The sequence below is a fragment of the Cryptomeria japonica genome, chromosome 2 (genome assembly GCF_030272615.1).
Source record: "Cryptomeria japonica chromosome 2, Sugi_1.0, whole genome shotgun sequence".
In the NCBI taxonomy this organism is placed as follows: domain Eukaryota; kingdom Viridiplantae; phylum Streptophyta; class Pinopsida; order Cupressales; family Cupressaceae; genus Cryptomeria; species Cryptomeria japonica.
The window spans coordinates 564,637,168-564,656,125 of NC_081406.1; the positions used below are offsets into that span (position 1 = coordinate 564,637,168).

General features: G+C 36.8%; 1 protein-coding gene across 1 annotated transcript in view; it reads right to left on the reverse strand.

Moving 5' to 3' along the window:
• Window positions 1–18,488, reverse strand: part of LOC131051494 (uncharacterized) — a 98,219-nt gene extending 79,731 nt beyond the window's left edge. Inside the window, exons 1-3 of the mRNA XM_057986052.2 lie at window positions 18,081–18,488; window positions 17,616–17,807; window positions 11,814–11,981 (exon numbers count right to left, since the gene is read on the reverse strand). Of these exons, the coding sequence (XP_057842035.2) occupies window positions 11,814–11,981; window positions 17,616–17,807; window positions 18,081–18,200 (480 nt within the window). The 5' untranslated portion in view covers window positions 18,201–18,488. The remainder of the gene's footprint in view (window positions 1–11,813; window positions 11,982–17,615; window positions 17,808–18,080) is intronic.
• Window positions 18,489–18,958: the final 470 nt, after the last annotated feature.

Consider the following 18,958-nt stretch of genomic DNA (forward strand, 5'->3'; position numbering starts at 1 on the left):
GGCCACATCCTTTCTAAAGGTGGCGTCTTCTTGCAACCAACTTGTCTTTTGACTTAGGGAATAACTGCCTTTATTCCCCGTAATCATATGCCTCTATCTTGCATGGCTATTGGAGGACTATTTGACTTAATGAGTTATTAAGACTCTCAACTAGCCCATCAAGAGAGCTTCGACCAAGGGAGAAGGGTGGTGTCTTGACCAGCACTGCACCATCTGATTTTATTTATTTATATTTCTCTTATGGTTGGGTGAGATAGTAACCATTGTGGACGATAGTACTTGGTCGATGCTAATAGTTTATTTAGATTCAATGGTTCTTATTAGTCATTGTCTTCTCTTTTGTATATTATTTATAATAAATATTAATAATTATTAATTAAATAACAAAATATAATAAATAAATTAGTATTAACTAATAATAATAATTATTTCATTTAGGTTATATATAACGGTCAAGGAGGGGACATGACACTAAAGATCACATCAAGCTAAGGAGAATGCCGCATAATTTGACTGACTAAGAAAAGGTTGAGTTCCATGCCAGGAACATAGTATACATTGAGGAAAATGAGATTCCTCCCACCAGATTGTATCTGAACGTTGCCCTTGCCGACAACAGTATACTCTTCACCTCCTCCAAAAATGATTGAATCAATAAAGGGAGAGAATTCTGTAAACCAATCACGTCGATGAGTGAAATATCAAGATGCACCAAAATCTATATACCAAGCAGAAGACTTCACATGGTTTGCAAGTCTTTTAGCCATGAAGGCGTAAAAGGTAGACTCTTTTTGCTCCATGTGCTCAGCGACATTGGCTTTAGGCTAAGACCCTCCCTGCTTCCGTTGTTTGTAAGCCAAACGATTGTGACAATCCTTAATCATGTGGCCATATTTATGACAATAGTTGCATTGAACCTTCTTCTTCTTCAAACCATCCTGAGACTGATTGGAGCCCTTCTACTAAGATGACTGAGATGACTGAGATTTGCCTCTATCCTTGTGAAAGGATTTGGCTGCAAAGGATTGCTCTGAGGAGGACCAAGTGGCACTACTACCAAACTGTTGTTTCCAAGGGTCCTGCTGCAAAAGTTTGGTTCACAACTCTAGAAATTTCAGATCAACATTCGTTGAAGTAATGTTGAGTGTTTCTATAAAGTGCTCATAGGATTTAGGCAAACTCTTCAAGGTGATGACTACCATATCCTCTTCCTCCATTTTCCGACCAATAGCTTCGAGCTGATCTTGAATGTCCTTAATCTCCGTGAGATGCTCCTGTAAGGACATACGTTAATCCATCACGATGGAGAACAACTAGTTCTTCAAGAAGAACGCTCGGCTCTTCTTGGACATCTCATGCAATTCCTTCAAGTGCTTCCAAATATATGATGCTAACTTGCCAAAGGGAATCTGAGGAAACTAGTCATCTGTGACAGAGAGCTCAAGGAGCATGATTCCGTTCATCAAACTTGTCCTGGTCTTGTCCAGCTGCAGTAGGACAAACTTTTGTACCCAGGACGATCTCATCAAGATGACGATATTCAAAAATTGTCAGCATGCGCTACTTCTACGTGTTATAATTCTTGTCATTGAATCTTTGACTGCCTTCCAACATTAAGTTGGTCAAAGATGCCATTTTGCACACTTCCTGACGCACAAAAAAAATAAAAAAAATTGAAAAGCCAAAGAACTGATTGTAGAGGAAGAATCAAGTACAGACTTCGAAAAGGGCAAAGTACAGCTAGCATAAATATTAAATCCTGAGGAAAAAATTTCGACAAACCTAGAAAATTTCAATAGAGACCCAAAAAAATATGGGAAAAACCCACAAGGAATCTTCTATCAAAAATCAATTCCGACAAAAATTTGAGGGTTTTCTACAAAACCCTAGCCGGTTGAAACCCTAGGTCGTTAAAATTCGTGTAGGAAGCTGTTAAAAAAATCCGCAGGTTTGATGCAAAAGAATTTGGAGGGTTAGGAAACCCTAGTCGTCACAAACATAAAGCACCCAGATCACGACAATCGTGTACAGAGGATCATGGCACGGATTTGCAGAGGCTAGAAAAATACGAAGAAGTCGTCAAAGAATCCCTTCGCGCGGAAAATGGCACCCAAATTAGATGTGGGTCGCAGTAAAATAACACACCACGATTCTACAGAAGAACGCAAAAAATCGGGGGGAGAATAGATGCGATCGTTGCGCGAGCAAAGGACATATAAATCACGCAGGAATAAGTCGCGTTGGGTGGGAAAAATGCCCCCGAAAGAACACGACGCAGAGTTGCAGGCCACAAAAAAATCGCAAAAAAAATCAAATCTTGCGATTTCCAGAAGAAACCCTCAGGAATAACAGGCCTTCGATTTTTATTTTAAAAAGGAACTAAAAAGCTAGAAGAATTGATCAAAAGAAATTCGTCTTGCAGAAAAACTTTTCAAAAAAATTTGACGAATTTGTCTTCTGTTCTGATACCATATTACAAAAAGTAATTGGTAAAAAATTGAATGTATTAAAAGAATGATCAAAAGATCATTATAAAGAATTTACAAAACGATAAATAGAAACTTACTAAATATTTACAATATATTACATAATTGACCATTGACAAATAATAAAAGATATTATTCTAATAACAACATAAATGCAAACCTCTATAGGACCCATGATGAGATGCACTTATACTTCCCTACCATTGACTTGGATCAAACAAGCAAAACAACCAACCCATAACATGCTCTTCTTTGACATGATGACAGATGACACTTTCTTCTCCGTGTTTGAGGACATCTTCAAGCTCCCACAAAACCAAAGGCTGCCCTATAAATTGGCCACCACATTTTTGCCATGCCACTCTATTCTCAAAATGAGCATGATGATTATTCCTTTGAGTTCCACTGGGTCTCAACACTATACTGTAGGTTGAATCCCTAAAGAGTTTGGACCAATCGGCTTGCATACAGGCTGGAGAGAAATTGCAACAGCTATAATTCATCCAAAACAGCTGAAGCAATTGTGTTCTGCAGCTCCAATGACCAAAGCCCTTCACAAACAGCATTATACATGAAAATCATCAAAAAACCTGCAAACTAGTTGCTGATAATGACTGATAACAGTAGTCCACAATCAACAGTCCTGAAAATCGGCAGTGCATAAATGGTACAGCAGCAGTAATACTGAAAAACCATTGAAAAAGTCAGGAACACATAAACTGAAAACAACAATACAATACCTGGAAATACTCCAGAAGCAGCAACAAAATGAAATCACTCAATCCAATAAGCGAATACGCCTCTATGGCTGCAAATGATGGAGTATAGTGGCTGCAAATGATGAGGGCAGCAGTTACGAAGCTTAGATTTATGATGACAGTGGACTTTGCCATGTCTCCTTTGCAACATATTTGTAATTTGCCATCACTACTAGTCTCCATGATGCCCTCTTTGTCATCCTTTGCAACCATATCTAAGTTTGAAACTCTTCCACAAAACTTATGAGAATCCCCTTGATAATCCTTGATGGTGCCAATTACTTCCTCAATGGGAAAGATGTATCCAGCACATTCGTTCTCTTTCTCTTGATGAATTTCTCTATGCAGTGGCCATCCTAGAGGCACAACATCAAACTCCCTACTATGTTGATCCAAAATAGATTGAATACCACCACAAAAAAAGCATCTCGTCTATGGATAAAGTTGTGATTGTCATCAATTAATGTTCCATCCTTGTGGCAACGACAACTCTTGGAGCTCTGTTTTCAATGCTACAAAGCACTACTTCTTCCTTTTCCAATTTAAATTTCAGCTCCATAGTCTGATAGTTTAGGGTGATATCCCCAAGGGAATATAGCCACCATACACCCAAAACCATGTTAGTCTCTCCCAATCCAACATAAAAGTCATCACACATTTTATGCCTTCCCAAGGTGGTGTAAAGCTGCCTTATCTTCTTAGTACAAGGAATGGTGAAGCCACCTGCAACTATGGCATTAAACCCTCAAATTTATCTATGGCTAGTCCCCTCCTAGATACCAATTCCTATTCAATGATATTATGAGTGGCTTCACTATCAATCAACATGTCATCTTCTACTCATGCAACACTCCACAAACTCAAAATGTATGACATCTAACAGCACCTTAAAGAGAAGCAAGGGTGCCCTCCTAGATCTCTCCTTCTTCAATCTCTGATTCTAGCTCCTCCTTTTTTGTCTCTTCATCCAAAAGCACCTATATGTAATGAATTTGTCCATGACCAAGGCACCGATGTCCTTGTGCCCATTGTAAAACACAATTTCTTCCTCCTAAGTTCATTATTTGTAGCTTCTTTGTTGATAATCATTGGCATGCTTTATAAGGTAGGGCCTTCCTTTTGAAGTGGTTTCCTTTATGGTGCTACAAATGGCGCCTTGCTCTTAAGAATCAATCTCTCCAAAGTTAGGGCTCACCTAATAGCAATTGATAATGATGGCAGATCAAAAGCCTAAACTAAACCCTTGAGAGGTTTGGTTAGACCCTCCACAAATAGCACAAGAAGTATCTTCTTTGTCACATCCAATACCATCACCATTAACCTCTAAAATTTCATCACATATTGCTCTTTTGTGCCCTCTTGTCTCAACTATGCTAGCTCCCTATAATGAATCTTGAGGTGCTTCCTATCAAACCTATCCATGAGCCTCTAAGTAAAATCAACATAGGTAACAATATGGTTATGCCCTTGTGTAATCAACCCATGATGCCACCACTCATGAGCTATGCCTTCCAACATGAGGATAAGTGAAAGATATGTATCCAACCTTTGGACCCAAGAATATGTAGTACTTTTCCCAAAAGCCATCAAAAGGAGGATGAGTCAAATTACTCAACCTATGCTACAAATCTCTATGGGGCTAATGTGTAATGGGTGTTCTCTCAATCATTGGCCTGTTCTTTGATCTGAAACTGCAATAGTTCGCAAATGAAACCTCGTTTTTGATATCTCGATCAAGACCTTGGTACTCAATCACGCAAGCATTAATATCATATGTTGTTGGATTCTACTATTCTTCTTATGGGTAAGAAAGTAGGCTGAAATGGCCTGGATGCTGATCCAACTAATACCCTATTATTGTGTGTGTTTGAGTGGGCCATCTTGATTTGAAGTACTTCCCTCGCCTATAAGATTTCGCATCGCCATGTTGGAGTTCAAATTAGCATTCATATTCTACATTTGTTGAATCATCTGAACTAAATGCTGATTTCTTTGCTCCTACTTACAAATAAAATGTCAAACTTGTCCTCATCATCTACCATGTGTTCTAACCATTGCCTCTTATTCCAGCATGAATTTCAGGTTGTGTTGCTTCCACCAGTTTTTCCTTTCCCTTTCTAAAAAACTCTCGAATCTCCTTGACTCCGCTACATGCACTGATGAGTTTAACCCACAAGCTGGCAGCGTCTATGCTCTAATACCAATATGACATTCCTAATGTAGATTTGTGTAATTTTTTTATGGGATTCCTTTGTGTTTTTTGAACTTCAACCAGCTGAAACTATTTGCTATGCAGTTGAAACCAAAGAAACGGGACTCGGACTCGGCTCGGCCTCGGCAAGGCCGACTCGGACTTGGACTCAGGACTTGGAGTCAGACTCAGCTTCAAACTTGGCTGGACTTGGGAAAGTGAAAACTCAAGAAATTTAGAGATTCTTAAAGATATAAACTTGTTTCATGCACCCTTTGTTGAATACACCTTAAAGACACAATAACATCATGAAACTCGGCTCATTTGATTACATACACAAGTATACATCAATTACATAAGCATAAACGCAAATTGTAGCTGAAGGAAATAACAAACATAGATATATAAATATTGCCAAATGTATACAATATTACAAAACTCATGGAATAAAAAATCCATGTCATCATATGATCATCATCAAATGTTCCATACAAATACCAAAGGTAAATACAACTACAAGCCTATGGCTCAGAGGAGAGTGCACCCTCTGGCCCCGGCCCCTTGCGAAGGCATCTAAGGTAGGTCCTGGATGATTCGGCAGCCATAGCCGCTCCCCGTGACACCATGCCATGCTCACCAACATCAGGAACATTTGTGTCACAATTTGCCTCTAAATCTCATGTCTCTGCTCCTCCTCTGCCATGGCTACAGACTCAGCCTCTATATCTACCTGGCCGATCCAATCAGTGTCATCATCACTAAAGACAGCCACGGGATCTGTCTCAGTGGCCCACTCTGCATCAGGATCAACCTCATCTAGAATGATAGGAGAGATGTCAACTAATGCATTCTTTCTCATTCTCAGGCAGAGATTGTAGTGAACAAAGACGAGATCATTCATCTTCTCCACGGATAATCTATTGCGCCTCTTGGAGTGTATGTGCTCAAACATTCTCCAATTGCGCTCACAACCAGATGCGCTGCATGGTTAGCTCAAGATGTGAATGGCCAACTTCTAAAGATTTGGTGTCAATGGGCCAAAAAAGCTCCACCAATTATCTGAGTTTGAAATGAGAAAAATAAATAAAATCAGTCTCACCCATAAACTCATTTAACAGTATACAATAAAACTAAAATTAAGCCTTACAATTTATTTTTACCTGGCATCATAGTTGTCCTACTTTCTTTGGCGATAGGACGAGAGAAGGTCTCCCCTTGTGCATTTGAGAACAATTGTAGCTCTCGAATAAGCTCTGTCTGAGTAGAAGCAGCAGGTGCCATCTCCTCCATGATTGAGTATAGCCCATTAAGGACCTCCACATCAGCCTTGAAAGTTTAACCCAGCCAATGGCGGAGTTTCAGGTACGAGACTCGTCGATTTTGGTGATTTTAGGCCAAACTGGCCAACTCGGCGAGTCTGGCGAGTTTGCCTCCTAGACTCAGCCGAGTCCAAGTTCGAGCTCTATAGACTCGTGAAGCATGACTCGGACCCAGACTTGCCGAGTTTGGGCGAGTCTAGACGATTCTCGTTTCTCTGGTTGAAACACAACTCCTCTTTTATCTTACAATTGATCATTGACAACTTGATATCCAATTGCCTCGGGGAGTGCCTAGGTGTAGTATTGCACTTATTCATGTTTTCAATTTAACATTTATGTGTATTGGGGGATGATTGAGCGCCTGGATGCCACTTTTCCTTCTAGTTCCAATTTGATCTTTTGCCACTTAGGTGTTTTTGAGCACTCCAAAGGCTCACTGACAACTTGATATCCAATTGCCTAAGAGAGTGCCTAGGTGTGATATTGAGCACCTGGATACCACTTTGCCTTCTACTTCCACTTTGATATTCGTTACTTTATAAGTGTTTTTTAGCACTCCCAAAGGCCTCCATTGCACTTTTGTCATGTTTTGCAAGTGACACTTTTGACATTTAAGTGAGCCTTGGGTGCCCAAGGAGGTGAGATGCACTTTTTGTTCTATTTTCACATTGGCATTATGTCCCTTCAACGAATTTGGGCACCCCTAAGAGTCTCAATGAGCTTTTGTCTTGTTCAATTTGACATATTTAAATTAAAATAGTTAGGTGCATGCTTGGGTGCTTGAATGCACTTTTGCCACGTTTTCGCCTTGACATTTTGATGCGTAAGTGAATTTCAGTGCCCTTTTGAGTCATAAAGCAATTTGTTTTCTAATTCTTCATTTACATCTTCACACTTTGCTGAAAAAGTGTGCTTTTGAATCACATGATTTTTATGCTCTAATTTGTCATTACCATTGAAAATGTGCATATATTATTTCCACTCACGTGTTTTCATGTTTTAATGTCATTAACACTGCACTTTTCCCACATAACTGGCTTTATTTATTCAAAGTTTACCAAAACACAACATTTCTCCTCCATGACACGCACCTAGGCACCTAAGAGACATTTTAGGTGGTTTTGACCTCCATGTATGACATTCTCTCTCTCTAGCACACTCTTGACCACTTGTGCACCCTCTCCCTACTCAAAATCCTCAAAAATTACCTCTACATTGTGAAGACATTTCTTGGTCCTTTAGAACACCTTGCCATTTCTTCGTCATCCAAGATTCCATATTCACCCTACTTAATGTGCCAAAAAACTTATTTTGTTAGCCCTACAAATGTGTTAGCTAAAAACAACAGCATTGACAACTATTGAGAACGACTCAAGCTTGTCTTACAAACGAAAAATGATAGGATTTTTGGCTTACAAGATATAAAAAAAATACATATGGGTATAGTACTTTGCTTGGCAAAAGCTTAGTCTTCATAATCTTCGTAACACTCAAAAAAATGTCTTTCTTTGTGTCTTAAATTGCCTTTTGTAGTTAATTTTGTCCCTTTTTGACATGTTTCTTCTTGCATGTACAATCATAGGAAGCTTTTTATGACACTTAAGATATTTGTGATCCATCAATATGAAGAGATTCGTCATTACTCACATGATCACATCACACTTCAGATTCTTTGTCATTCCTAAGACAAGCTTACATGTACATTCTTCATTATGACCTCCATGACATGATTAATCGCAACTCCTCTGACATGGCCCACAAATGTTCTTGTGCTATACATTCGAACATATTTTCTGCGAATATAGACAAGAAGCATTTTTTCTGCACATTCATGGTTAATGTTGGGAAATAAACAGGTCCAATACCAAAGATTGTGAAGATCAATCTCTATTTAATAAACCAACCAAAGAATGAGATACAAAACTTGAATAGCTACAACATGAAAATCTGAAATTTATATGCAAATCTGATGATTAAATTGCCTTGATGTGGAAAACCATGCTTAGATCCTTCTTATTTATGATGCCACCAATCAGCCAATATATCATGCTTAATAAACCTATCTTATGTGAACTTATAACAGCAACAAATAAGGAATAACATCACCATAAGATACCAGCAATGAAGCATAAACCAGCAACATAAAAGAATCACATAATAAGATTTACGTGAAAAAACCCTTGCGAAAAAAAACTCCACCAAGAAGAGAGGCAATGTAATGCCCCAACTAGGAGGTTGGCAATTCCCAATTATTAGCATACATCACTATGCATTTAAATCAGATTAAATTAAGAAACAATGAATGTTCCATAATACATTTGACAGTTAACCTACTTAAGCCCTAATTCCTTACTTCTCTCCTAACATCAACCCGAAAGAGGATGGGGAATTACTTGTCATAGGGCACTTGGAAACCATCTACAAGCAGGCTCCCTCAAGGCATTGGGAATGCATATCCATACCCATCTTGGGACTCTCCCTCAAGGCATTGGGAATGCATATCCATGCCCATCTTGGGACTCTCCCTCATGGCATTGGGAATGCATATCCTTACCCATCTTGCAACTTACCTACCTTGTGAGGATTTACTCCGCCTCTCCCTACATCACACCAACCTCTCCCCTTAAGGGGCTATAGCAAGTGATTAAGGAATTGGCTAATGAATATATTAACTTCAGTGAAATATATATATATATATATATATAAAAGACAGCATAAGTGATATATAAATTCTGATTAAATTATTATTATTATTATATAATACAGCATAACTGATAAATAAATTCTGATTACACCATCATAAACTGTTATTTATACTACAGCATACACACTAGACCGTATATTGGTCCCTTTATTCTTAGCAGCATTCATACATTATTATATATAATATTCTGTAAATCAGTGTGGATCTATAAATAAGTCACAGCATACCTATTTGCTGTTTTATGATGCTTACCCACAATAATAATATATATTTTATTTCTTCCTGATCTCTTACTTGTGGTCAGTATCAAATATCTCTCTTCTGTCACTTTTCCCAAATTGCCTCCCTGAATGATGGAACCTGCCTTCTTATATGGTATGTTTGGAGTGATAAGTCTCTTGGTAGAAGACACATCTCATACCCCTACATTCTTGTCTTTCTTTATAAATTGCCTCCCTGAATGATGGAACCTACCTTCTTATATGGTATGTTTGGAGTGATAAGTCTCTTGTTAGAAGACACATCTTATGCCCCTACATTCTTGTCTTTCTTTATAATAACTATTAATCGCACTCGTCTTGGTTATAGTTAGGACTTGTATTTCTTATCGATCTTGTCTTATGATGATTGCAGCCTTTCATAAATAATGATTGTTGTTCGTCATTATAACTGGTACCCAATTATAATCGACGTCCCTTATCCTAAAGTTCTATCTAATCATCAATTAGATATAGCTAAGGGATGTGATCAGGTCGCTCTTCTGAGTCTTTTCTTATTCCTTTCTTCATATCCATCACACTATTACCAATGCTCATCAATAGTCAAGTAATTTGGTCAAGCACTGCCGTAAATCTTCTAACTTCATCGGTAATGATATAATTGCTGCTCTCCTTAGCCGTCTAGGATCACTTTGACAAGTGGGGGTCAAAGCTGATCATTGACGAGTCATCCAAGCTGGTCTTAATTGATGCTTGAATAATCTTCTGTATTGTATTAACACTATGATGTTGACCATGGCTAGATATAACATGTAATCCCTTCTATCTCCTTGTCTTGATAACGTTTGATACTCTTTAATCAAATATCACCAAAGATCAATAATCCTCAACAATGCCCATGGATAATAAGTGGTTTGATTGCGACATCTTCAAGTATTCATGGCACAGTAACATGGATCGTTAAAATGGATAATCTTTAATTTTGACATTATGGGAACTGTCATAGCTTGTTTGATCACTTACACTATTACGTGAGGGATCTGTTTAATAATAGTCTTAATAAGTAGTTTTTATTAATATCTCATATCTATTGCTACCTTTGTCACTGAAGATAGTTAGACTTCATCAAGTATGATTATTGCAATTTTGTCTCTTCAGAGACTTCACAAAATTGCAGACATCATAATTAGGGTTTCAAACAGGGGACATGACAGGCCAAGTATGCATTATCTTCAATAAATGTGCTTACGATATAGTCATTTCCATTATCCTCTTTGCCTCCAATATAGCAGCACCTATGTTCCTGGGAACAACCTCCTTATACCTCCCACCTATCCTTGTTCCTATAGAGAAACTCTACATTCAACTGTTCTCATTTTTTACATCCAAAAGTTTGAAGTTAAAGAATGGCAAGAGCTCCAAAACCACCAATGAAGATGTCCAAATAAGGCTCTTCATTCCTCCCAACCACAACCCTTGGAATGCCTCTACATAATTCAAAAAGACACCAGTTTTGGCCCCAATACTTTCCCTCCAACTTGAACGTCCATTCTTGTAAGATAAACATTACATTAAATGCAATAAATGACGGAATACCAAGAGACACTTGTTGCCTCATACAAATGTCCACTTGAAGAAGCCCAAAGGCCACTCATTTGTCCACTTTCTAAGTCATTAATTGTCTTATTCTAGGTATCCACATGTGGGGAAAACAATATTAAATAATTGTGTTCACAACCAACCTTTACTACTGCTAGTGGAATTCATCACCCCTTACAAATATATTACAAACAATAGTGAGAATTATATATTATAAATTATTTTCCCAATATACCCTAAGTGCCTTAGAACACTTTCCAAGGATGTGGGAACCATGTCATAGGATTTACAAGGTCTATAGCACCTTAATCCTAACAATTCTATCTCAGTATCCTAACACTTTCCTTGAGGTTTTTAAGTAGACTGGCACACAGGATGCTAAGACAGAAATTGTAAATCTATAACATTAGGAAAACAAACTTTTTCTAAAAATTGTCAACAAAGGGACAATTACAATAAGAGGCAAATCAAATAAAGGGCATAATAACAACATCAAGGATAATATAATCAATAACCAAAAACAAAATCAAAACTTCACCAGTTTTATTTGCCCTTTTATTTCCTTCATTTTAGTCAGATTATGAAGCATTAGACGTCCACCCCAATCACTAAGCTGGGTTTCCTTCCAATCAAGTGAGAGAAATGCATACAAATCCTTCCGCTTTTTATCATGGGTGATCGGGCACCTCAAGAAATCTGGAATTGCCTGCAACCATCAAACCAACAAAAAGATTGCATCAGTTATTCAATAAGCATGAAGAGTATTACTCTTAGGGAAAAACATTTTTGTAGTCTCAATTCTTGTAGCTTGCTTTCCATTATTGTAAGACTTTGACATGGAATATGAAGTATAATTACAAAATGCATATTCTAAATAGTTAAAATCTGCAATAGGATTAAAAATGCATAATTTTATACATGAAGAATCTTGCAATATGTGCTTTATGTATAAGTAAAAATACCCTTATATACTGCTTTGAAAATAGATAATCAGCAAAAAACTCAGGGTAGAGGAACATATAATTAAGTGTGCAGAAGCACAAAATTTACTTGTTTATCAACAAAAATTTGACAAATTCAGATCTCTGAAATATAGCTAGAATATTGGACCTAAGGTTTATTTGAAATCAAGAGGATATTAGATGATAAATGTTGAGCCTCCACAAAGTTATTGCCTTATCATGCTTGTCTCAACCCATGCATTTTAGTGTACTCTGACAAATAAATGCATCCCACACCATTGTTTCATCTTTTTACCATGCATCTGATGAATTACACATTGACCTCGAATTCACATATATAACCTGTAATGCACTCAACAAAAGTAACTTATATTTCTTAATTACCATAAATGTAAACTCACTCATGAGATACCAACCAATGACATGGAAAGGAAAATTAACTGGTTAATGTTTAACTGGTTTGGTTGTTGTATCTAACCTACCAAATACAAAATCAGTTAAACCGCCAAGAAGAAACTAACCTATGTATGTATGTGAACCAAATGTCCCAAAAAAACAACACTTATAATTGATAATCATTCAACAAAACCAAGGAAATAGCATACCTTTTTCAAGCAGCTATAAATACAATAGAGATTTTTCTTTTGAGTGCATACATGTGTTCTCCACATTTGATAGACAACCATAGGTCATTGTATTCACAAAGCGACAACTTATTAACTTCATATTAAATGATAAATTTATGGAATTCTCAAAGAATGAGCAGTTAAAACCATAAGTTGGATCTTTTCAGGATCATGGTCCTATTTCTTTCTGATGATGCAGTTCAGCTTCTGTTCATCAACATAGATCTACTCCTCTTCAACCAACCCCCAGACACATGGGTGAATGCATACTAGAGGCTTTTTCACTAATACAAGGGTTGCTTTAGTCTTGGATATTAAAAGTGATCCTAGGAGGAATATTTTGCTTAACCCTCTCAACCCTCAGCACTCCCTGATGAGCATTATTAGATCTCATACAATCCCTTCACAATGATTGATGACGGCACTAACAACTTCACCATTTTTAGTCCGGACAATAATAATTGATGATCTCCAGTTTTCCTCAGTATTTTCTCTTTGGAGAATTATTCCCCCTTCTTGGCTATATGTACTAGTTTCTTGACCACTTGCGTTGGTGGTCCCTTGCTGTTTTGTATTTCTTTGCTTTTGTTCTTCCCCTTTGTGGGGCCTTTCTAGGTTTCTCTACCTAGAACTTTCTTTTGTGAACTGTTGTACTCTTGGCTCTGATTGACCTACTTTTGGTCATCCATGGTCATTAATATAAAATCTTTCTTTCTTTCTTTCTTTCTAGATAGGCTATCGAACCCAATGTACTTGATATGTTCATATGCTATGCCATACGTATGAAATTTATACCCATGATTCTTGATTATTGACTACGTTAAAAGGCATTGTCAGTTCTATTACTAGTCATACTGCTGCAAGTGACTGACAGTTTATTTTATCATCCAAAAGGAATGAAATAACACAAAACAATATCATCTTAGAAAAGCATAAATGGTTACTTTTCCACCTTGGAACCTTCTTCATAATACACCTTAGCGGAAGGTAAGAAACTGTCCATGGAGTTAGTTATAGTGAGAGATTATGCATTATTACAGGCAATAGAAGACCCCATTGGTGAAACCAAAGAAATAGCATACCTTCAACAGGCTATAAATCCACAAAAGCTCAACAACTTAAAGATACTTCTGGGAAAAATTAATTAACTTCTAGGTGAATAAGTGTCTGTAACAGTTTCCATAAATAATGTTAATAACTTAATCCTAGTCAGCAAGAATACAACAAATATTGGTTATTGCATTAACAAAGAGACAACTTATTAATTGCTATTTATTGATTTGACAAATCGATTTGTTTTATTTTAGGTTGCATTTTTGCTATCTATCAAATTATATGTTGTTTTATCAGGATTCAACTGCATAGCTTTGGATTCTTTCATCAATGAAATCATGAGTTTCTATGACACAATTGTTGGCCGATTGTCTGACTTTGGTAAGGCTACCATCAGAATCAAGTAAGGTCGCCCCCTCTCCTGGAATCATTTTGGTATTTACATTGATGAGCTTAAGCACTTCCTTCAGTGGCACACGTCTAGGTGATGATTGTACATTACATCATGTTCTAATTGCTATACTACTTTTTCTTGATAAAGTTGTCCTTTTCTCTCAATTTTTGCCAACAGTTTACACAGAATATTTAATGTCCTTCTTCATTTTTATAAGCTTTACCAACATGCAATAAAGTTTAGTAAAAACCAAATTTATGGTCTTCACCACATTTGGTCATGCCCTGTCTAGGTTTCCTAAATCAGGTATAATGCATTACCAGTTGGCTGATAAAAAGGCATGGATCCAGTTCAGGGACAAAGCCTATCTGTGTCACCTGTGGATACCAACAAAGTCCTACAAATCAGACCCAGAGTGCATACCCAGGTGAACGCAGGTCCGATTTACAAGATCCAAGGCAAACCCAGGCAACACCTGGTACCCTTTGCTGCTTTTTTTTTTTGCCACAGGTTGACTGCCCGGCCTAGAAAATTCAACCCTAACCCTCAAATTTGACCTCTAAAACTGAAACACAAAAAACTAACTCATTATACCTACTTTTGAAGACAAAAGACACAAACCAAATACACTTGCTAAACTTTCATTCTTGTTTGTCACTGCACAAAAAGAGTTGAAGATTGATCATTGAAGGTTCCAAAGCAGTTGGATTGCTATTCTTATGTATGTGCAAGAGCCCATTTGATGACAAAGATGGTCTTTATGAAGATCCATAGGACATTGAATGCTCCTTTTATTATTTTAATATTGAACAATGAATGTCTGTCATGAAAATTAAGTTTTGATAGACTGATATCAAAGTAGTAATTCTTATCTTTATTTTTATGGTATTTTTGTTTCTTATATGCATGCTATGTGGTATTCTCAGCTTAATACATGTTTTCAGGCTGCATATATTATACATGTCTATGTATACACATACATATACATATATTATAATTTTTAAATGTTTTTGAATGGATGTACCCAAAGCCAACCGACCCCCAAAATATGTATACATATACATATACATATATACATACATATATACATATATACATACATACATATATATATATATATGATTTTTATATGTTTTTGAATGGATGTACCCAAAACCAACCCAACCCCCAAAACGTTTTGCCATACCAGTGTACCCAAACCTGAACTGGTAACTTAGATAATAAGCAGAAAAACTGCAGTAGATACCGAAATATCTAAAATACAAAGTTTTACTCTTCTACTTTGTCTTTTTATTTGAAGAGGGCACAGATATTTTGAAAAATACACACCAAATCTAAAAAGGCTCAAACAGAACAATACTACAATTCAAAAATGGAATTCTAGACAGTACACAATAACATGACACTTTCTTAAAAAGAAATGGGTGCCAATTCAGATTCAATCTGAAAGCAGTATGGGTGGCACATTTGGCCACAAACTGTCCTTCCACGCTTCTGTTTGGTAATCTCCAAACTCAAGGCAAACAATTTTATTTTAGGTTTAGAGGACTATTATGGCTCCCACAAAAGTAAGGGCCCAATGTAACCGAATTAGATTCATTTTGCCACCTATAGTGTCAGTTATGTTCTAAACTTCTAACTAATGTATCTTCAATTGATGCACAACTGCTAGTGACTGAACCATAATTATTGGCTGCATAACGCATCTGTAATGATGAATTTATTTTTTACACCTGCAAAACTGACATGTAAGTGCTGGCAGCATAGCTGATGCTGTATTAATTTATTCCTTCATAGTTGACAGCAGCATAACTTGTTTCTTCCCCTGCACAGTTTCCAATTTCATGCATAACTAATTTATTTCTGCACAACTGAATTGTTCCTGCATAGTCAATTTGAATTTTTCAAGGACAGTTATATAGGAATACAAATGCTTGACATAAGGGTGCCTTTTACAGGGTTCATAACGCAGAGATCCTATAGAAACAACAATGACATATACTTTTTTCGAGAGCCAAGTTTGTTGAACCATCTTTCAATGTGATGCTTCTAACTTAATCACACCTCCATAGGGGATATGCTTCGCATTTGCCCCTGAAGTTCCTGTGATTTTAGATACATTTACAGGATATACTTTCAAAGATGCACTCTTCAATGCAATTATTAAGCTATCATTCTAAGGTTTAAGGCGTAAGTTTGTGGTCTTCCCAATGGCTTCATATAGTCCTAACCCTCATTCTTTAGCATATGATCCATTGCAAAAAGGCAGTTCCTTCGGTGCATAGTCCAAGTAAACTTTTATTTTGTCGCCCAACATCGTCACCTTATTGAATCAGTAGACTTTCTATACCCTATAATTCAGATTCTTTGGTGATTCAGATTCAGATGTTTCAAAAGGAAGTTATTGGTCTTAGAAATCTGGTTTCTCTTCTGGTGATCATAAACAAATGTTTCATTGAATGGCTTGGTAAATTGTAAGTCACAACGGGAGTGCTAAATTACCAATTGTTCTTCCATTTGCTATTTTAATGAATATTTATAATGTTCTTTTGGACCTTTTAAACGTCTAAAAGGTCAAGAATTATTTCACATTTGACAAAAAAGATGTGGATATGTTCACTGAATCATAAAGATATCTGTACTAGCTATATTCTCTGCCAAAAAGCATTGTATTCGTTTCTTGATGTAGACATAGTCACTATGGATACAAGTTGTTTGGGATTCTGTGTACAACTATTTATTATTGACTTTTGGAGCAAATATCAGTAGTCCATAGATAGTCAATGTACTAGGATGTTTTTCTTTTGGTGAAAATGATGATTGTTATATTTATCTGGTTAACTAGTGAAATTCAGACTTAAACCTGGATTGTTGTAGTACCACTAGCTCTGTAATATAAAGGTTGAAATAACCAGACCACTTGGTGAAGCACTTAACATTTTTTGTTTCATTGTCGACTCACTCTTCAAGCTTGGTCACGTATAACATGCCACTGCACGATTTGAACGTGCATGCATTGTTTTGACATTTTGAGAGTTCATTACTCATAAAAATACAGAACTAAAATAAACCCAATCTCAAACAGAGCTTAACAAGGCTTGAAAAGTATAAATCCAAGGTAGAGTATAAAGTAACGCTTAGAGTGTGTCAGTTTCTGTCGAATCCCAATTGAGCAGTGAGGAAAGAGAAAGTTGGTTTCGCTACTATGCAATGTGCATGGAATGAATTTCATTTCAGTTAATCCCTCTCTAAACTATAAAGAAACTCATTCCATGATGCATGTAAAAAAAAAGGTGTTAACTTACCATTGAAACAACCGGGCGAGAAATTTGAATAGTGTGAAGTAACGTGGCGGAGTCATAGTCCCAAATGCGTATAGTCGCATCCAAAGATGACGTCCAGCAATGGCAAAAAGGCTTTTTCATATCCCCATTCGCATCGGGAGGTCCCAAAATTACTGTTGTGACTTGCCCTTTGTGCCCTACCAACTCCGAAACCTGTGGTAACATCAAAAAATAGCAGCTTCAATGAACATGCATTTGAATGATGCACTTTGTGTGGTCTTACAGACCGATTCGGCCTAAAGAACATTAAAAATCATCACCATAAATATTAAAGAACATGAGGTTTTCACAGCAGTGAGTGTAGAAAAAACCGTCTGTTTATTTTGTATCAACACAGACAGCTTTTTCCAGAGGCGTTACACTCATCTAATATTGTCATCAACTAAAGCAACAAAGGCAATTGGCCATAAGCTATGCCAAACTTACCAGAAGACCTGTGGCCACACTGTAAACTGAAACAGTTTGATCGGTGGGTACTAGCAGCTTCTTGCCATCACTTGAAAATACAGGCGCTCGATTCACCAAACTGCCCCCACCAGTCAGCATTTTGACGTTAAACAAGGCACTTAACAGACAGAATGCAAAAGAACAACCTGGAAGAGATTATACGCCAAAGGACGACACCAGGCAAGAGCTTATGTGAAGGCTCTTTAACACTGTGAATGGTAAAGGACGGTTTGCACTAGCTTAGGACCAAAACCTTCGTGCAAGTAAATTTTTGTTCAGTATTTAGGGTTTAACGACCACCTGCTTCAATTTTTATTGAAGTTTTTCCAAATGCCAATTTATTTCCCACACATATTTTCCGTTTTGCAATTCTAGGGAAGGGTCCATAGCCTCCATGTTCCAATTTCTCTTCACTCGAGTATGCTAATTAAGAGTTATTAAAAACTATTATACTTATATTAAAAAAATATATTAATATATGTAAAATATGTAGAGATATCTCTTATAATAGAAGAGATGATATAAATGTTCTTCTAAATACTAAACATCAAGATTACAAATCTATTATAGTCATTCTGAATCTAGCTCGAGGAGACAAGTGGTGAGGGTTCTATTTTATTTGGAGTAATAAAATAATACCTCCACAAAAGTTGAAACGTGACATATTTCATGCATTTACTTGTTATTTGCATGTCAAATTGTCTCAAAAGTGGATTTTTGTTCACGGACATTTTCATGTCATTGTAGATGCCTCTCGACATAACTCGACATAATTATCTATTAGCTCAAATTATAGTAGTTGGGAAAAAAGTGTGCAATTTTATTGACATTCATATCGCATCATTATTGGGTTATTT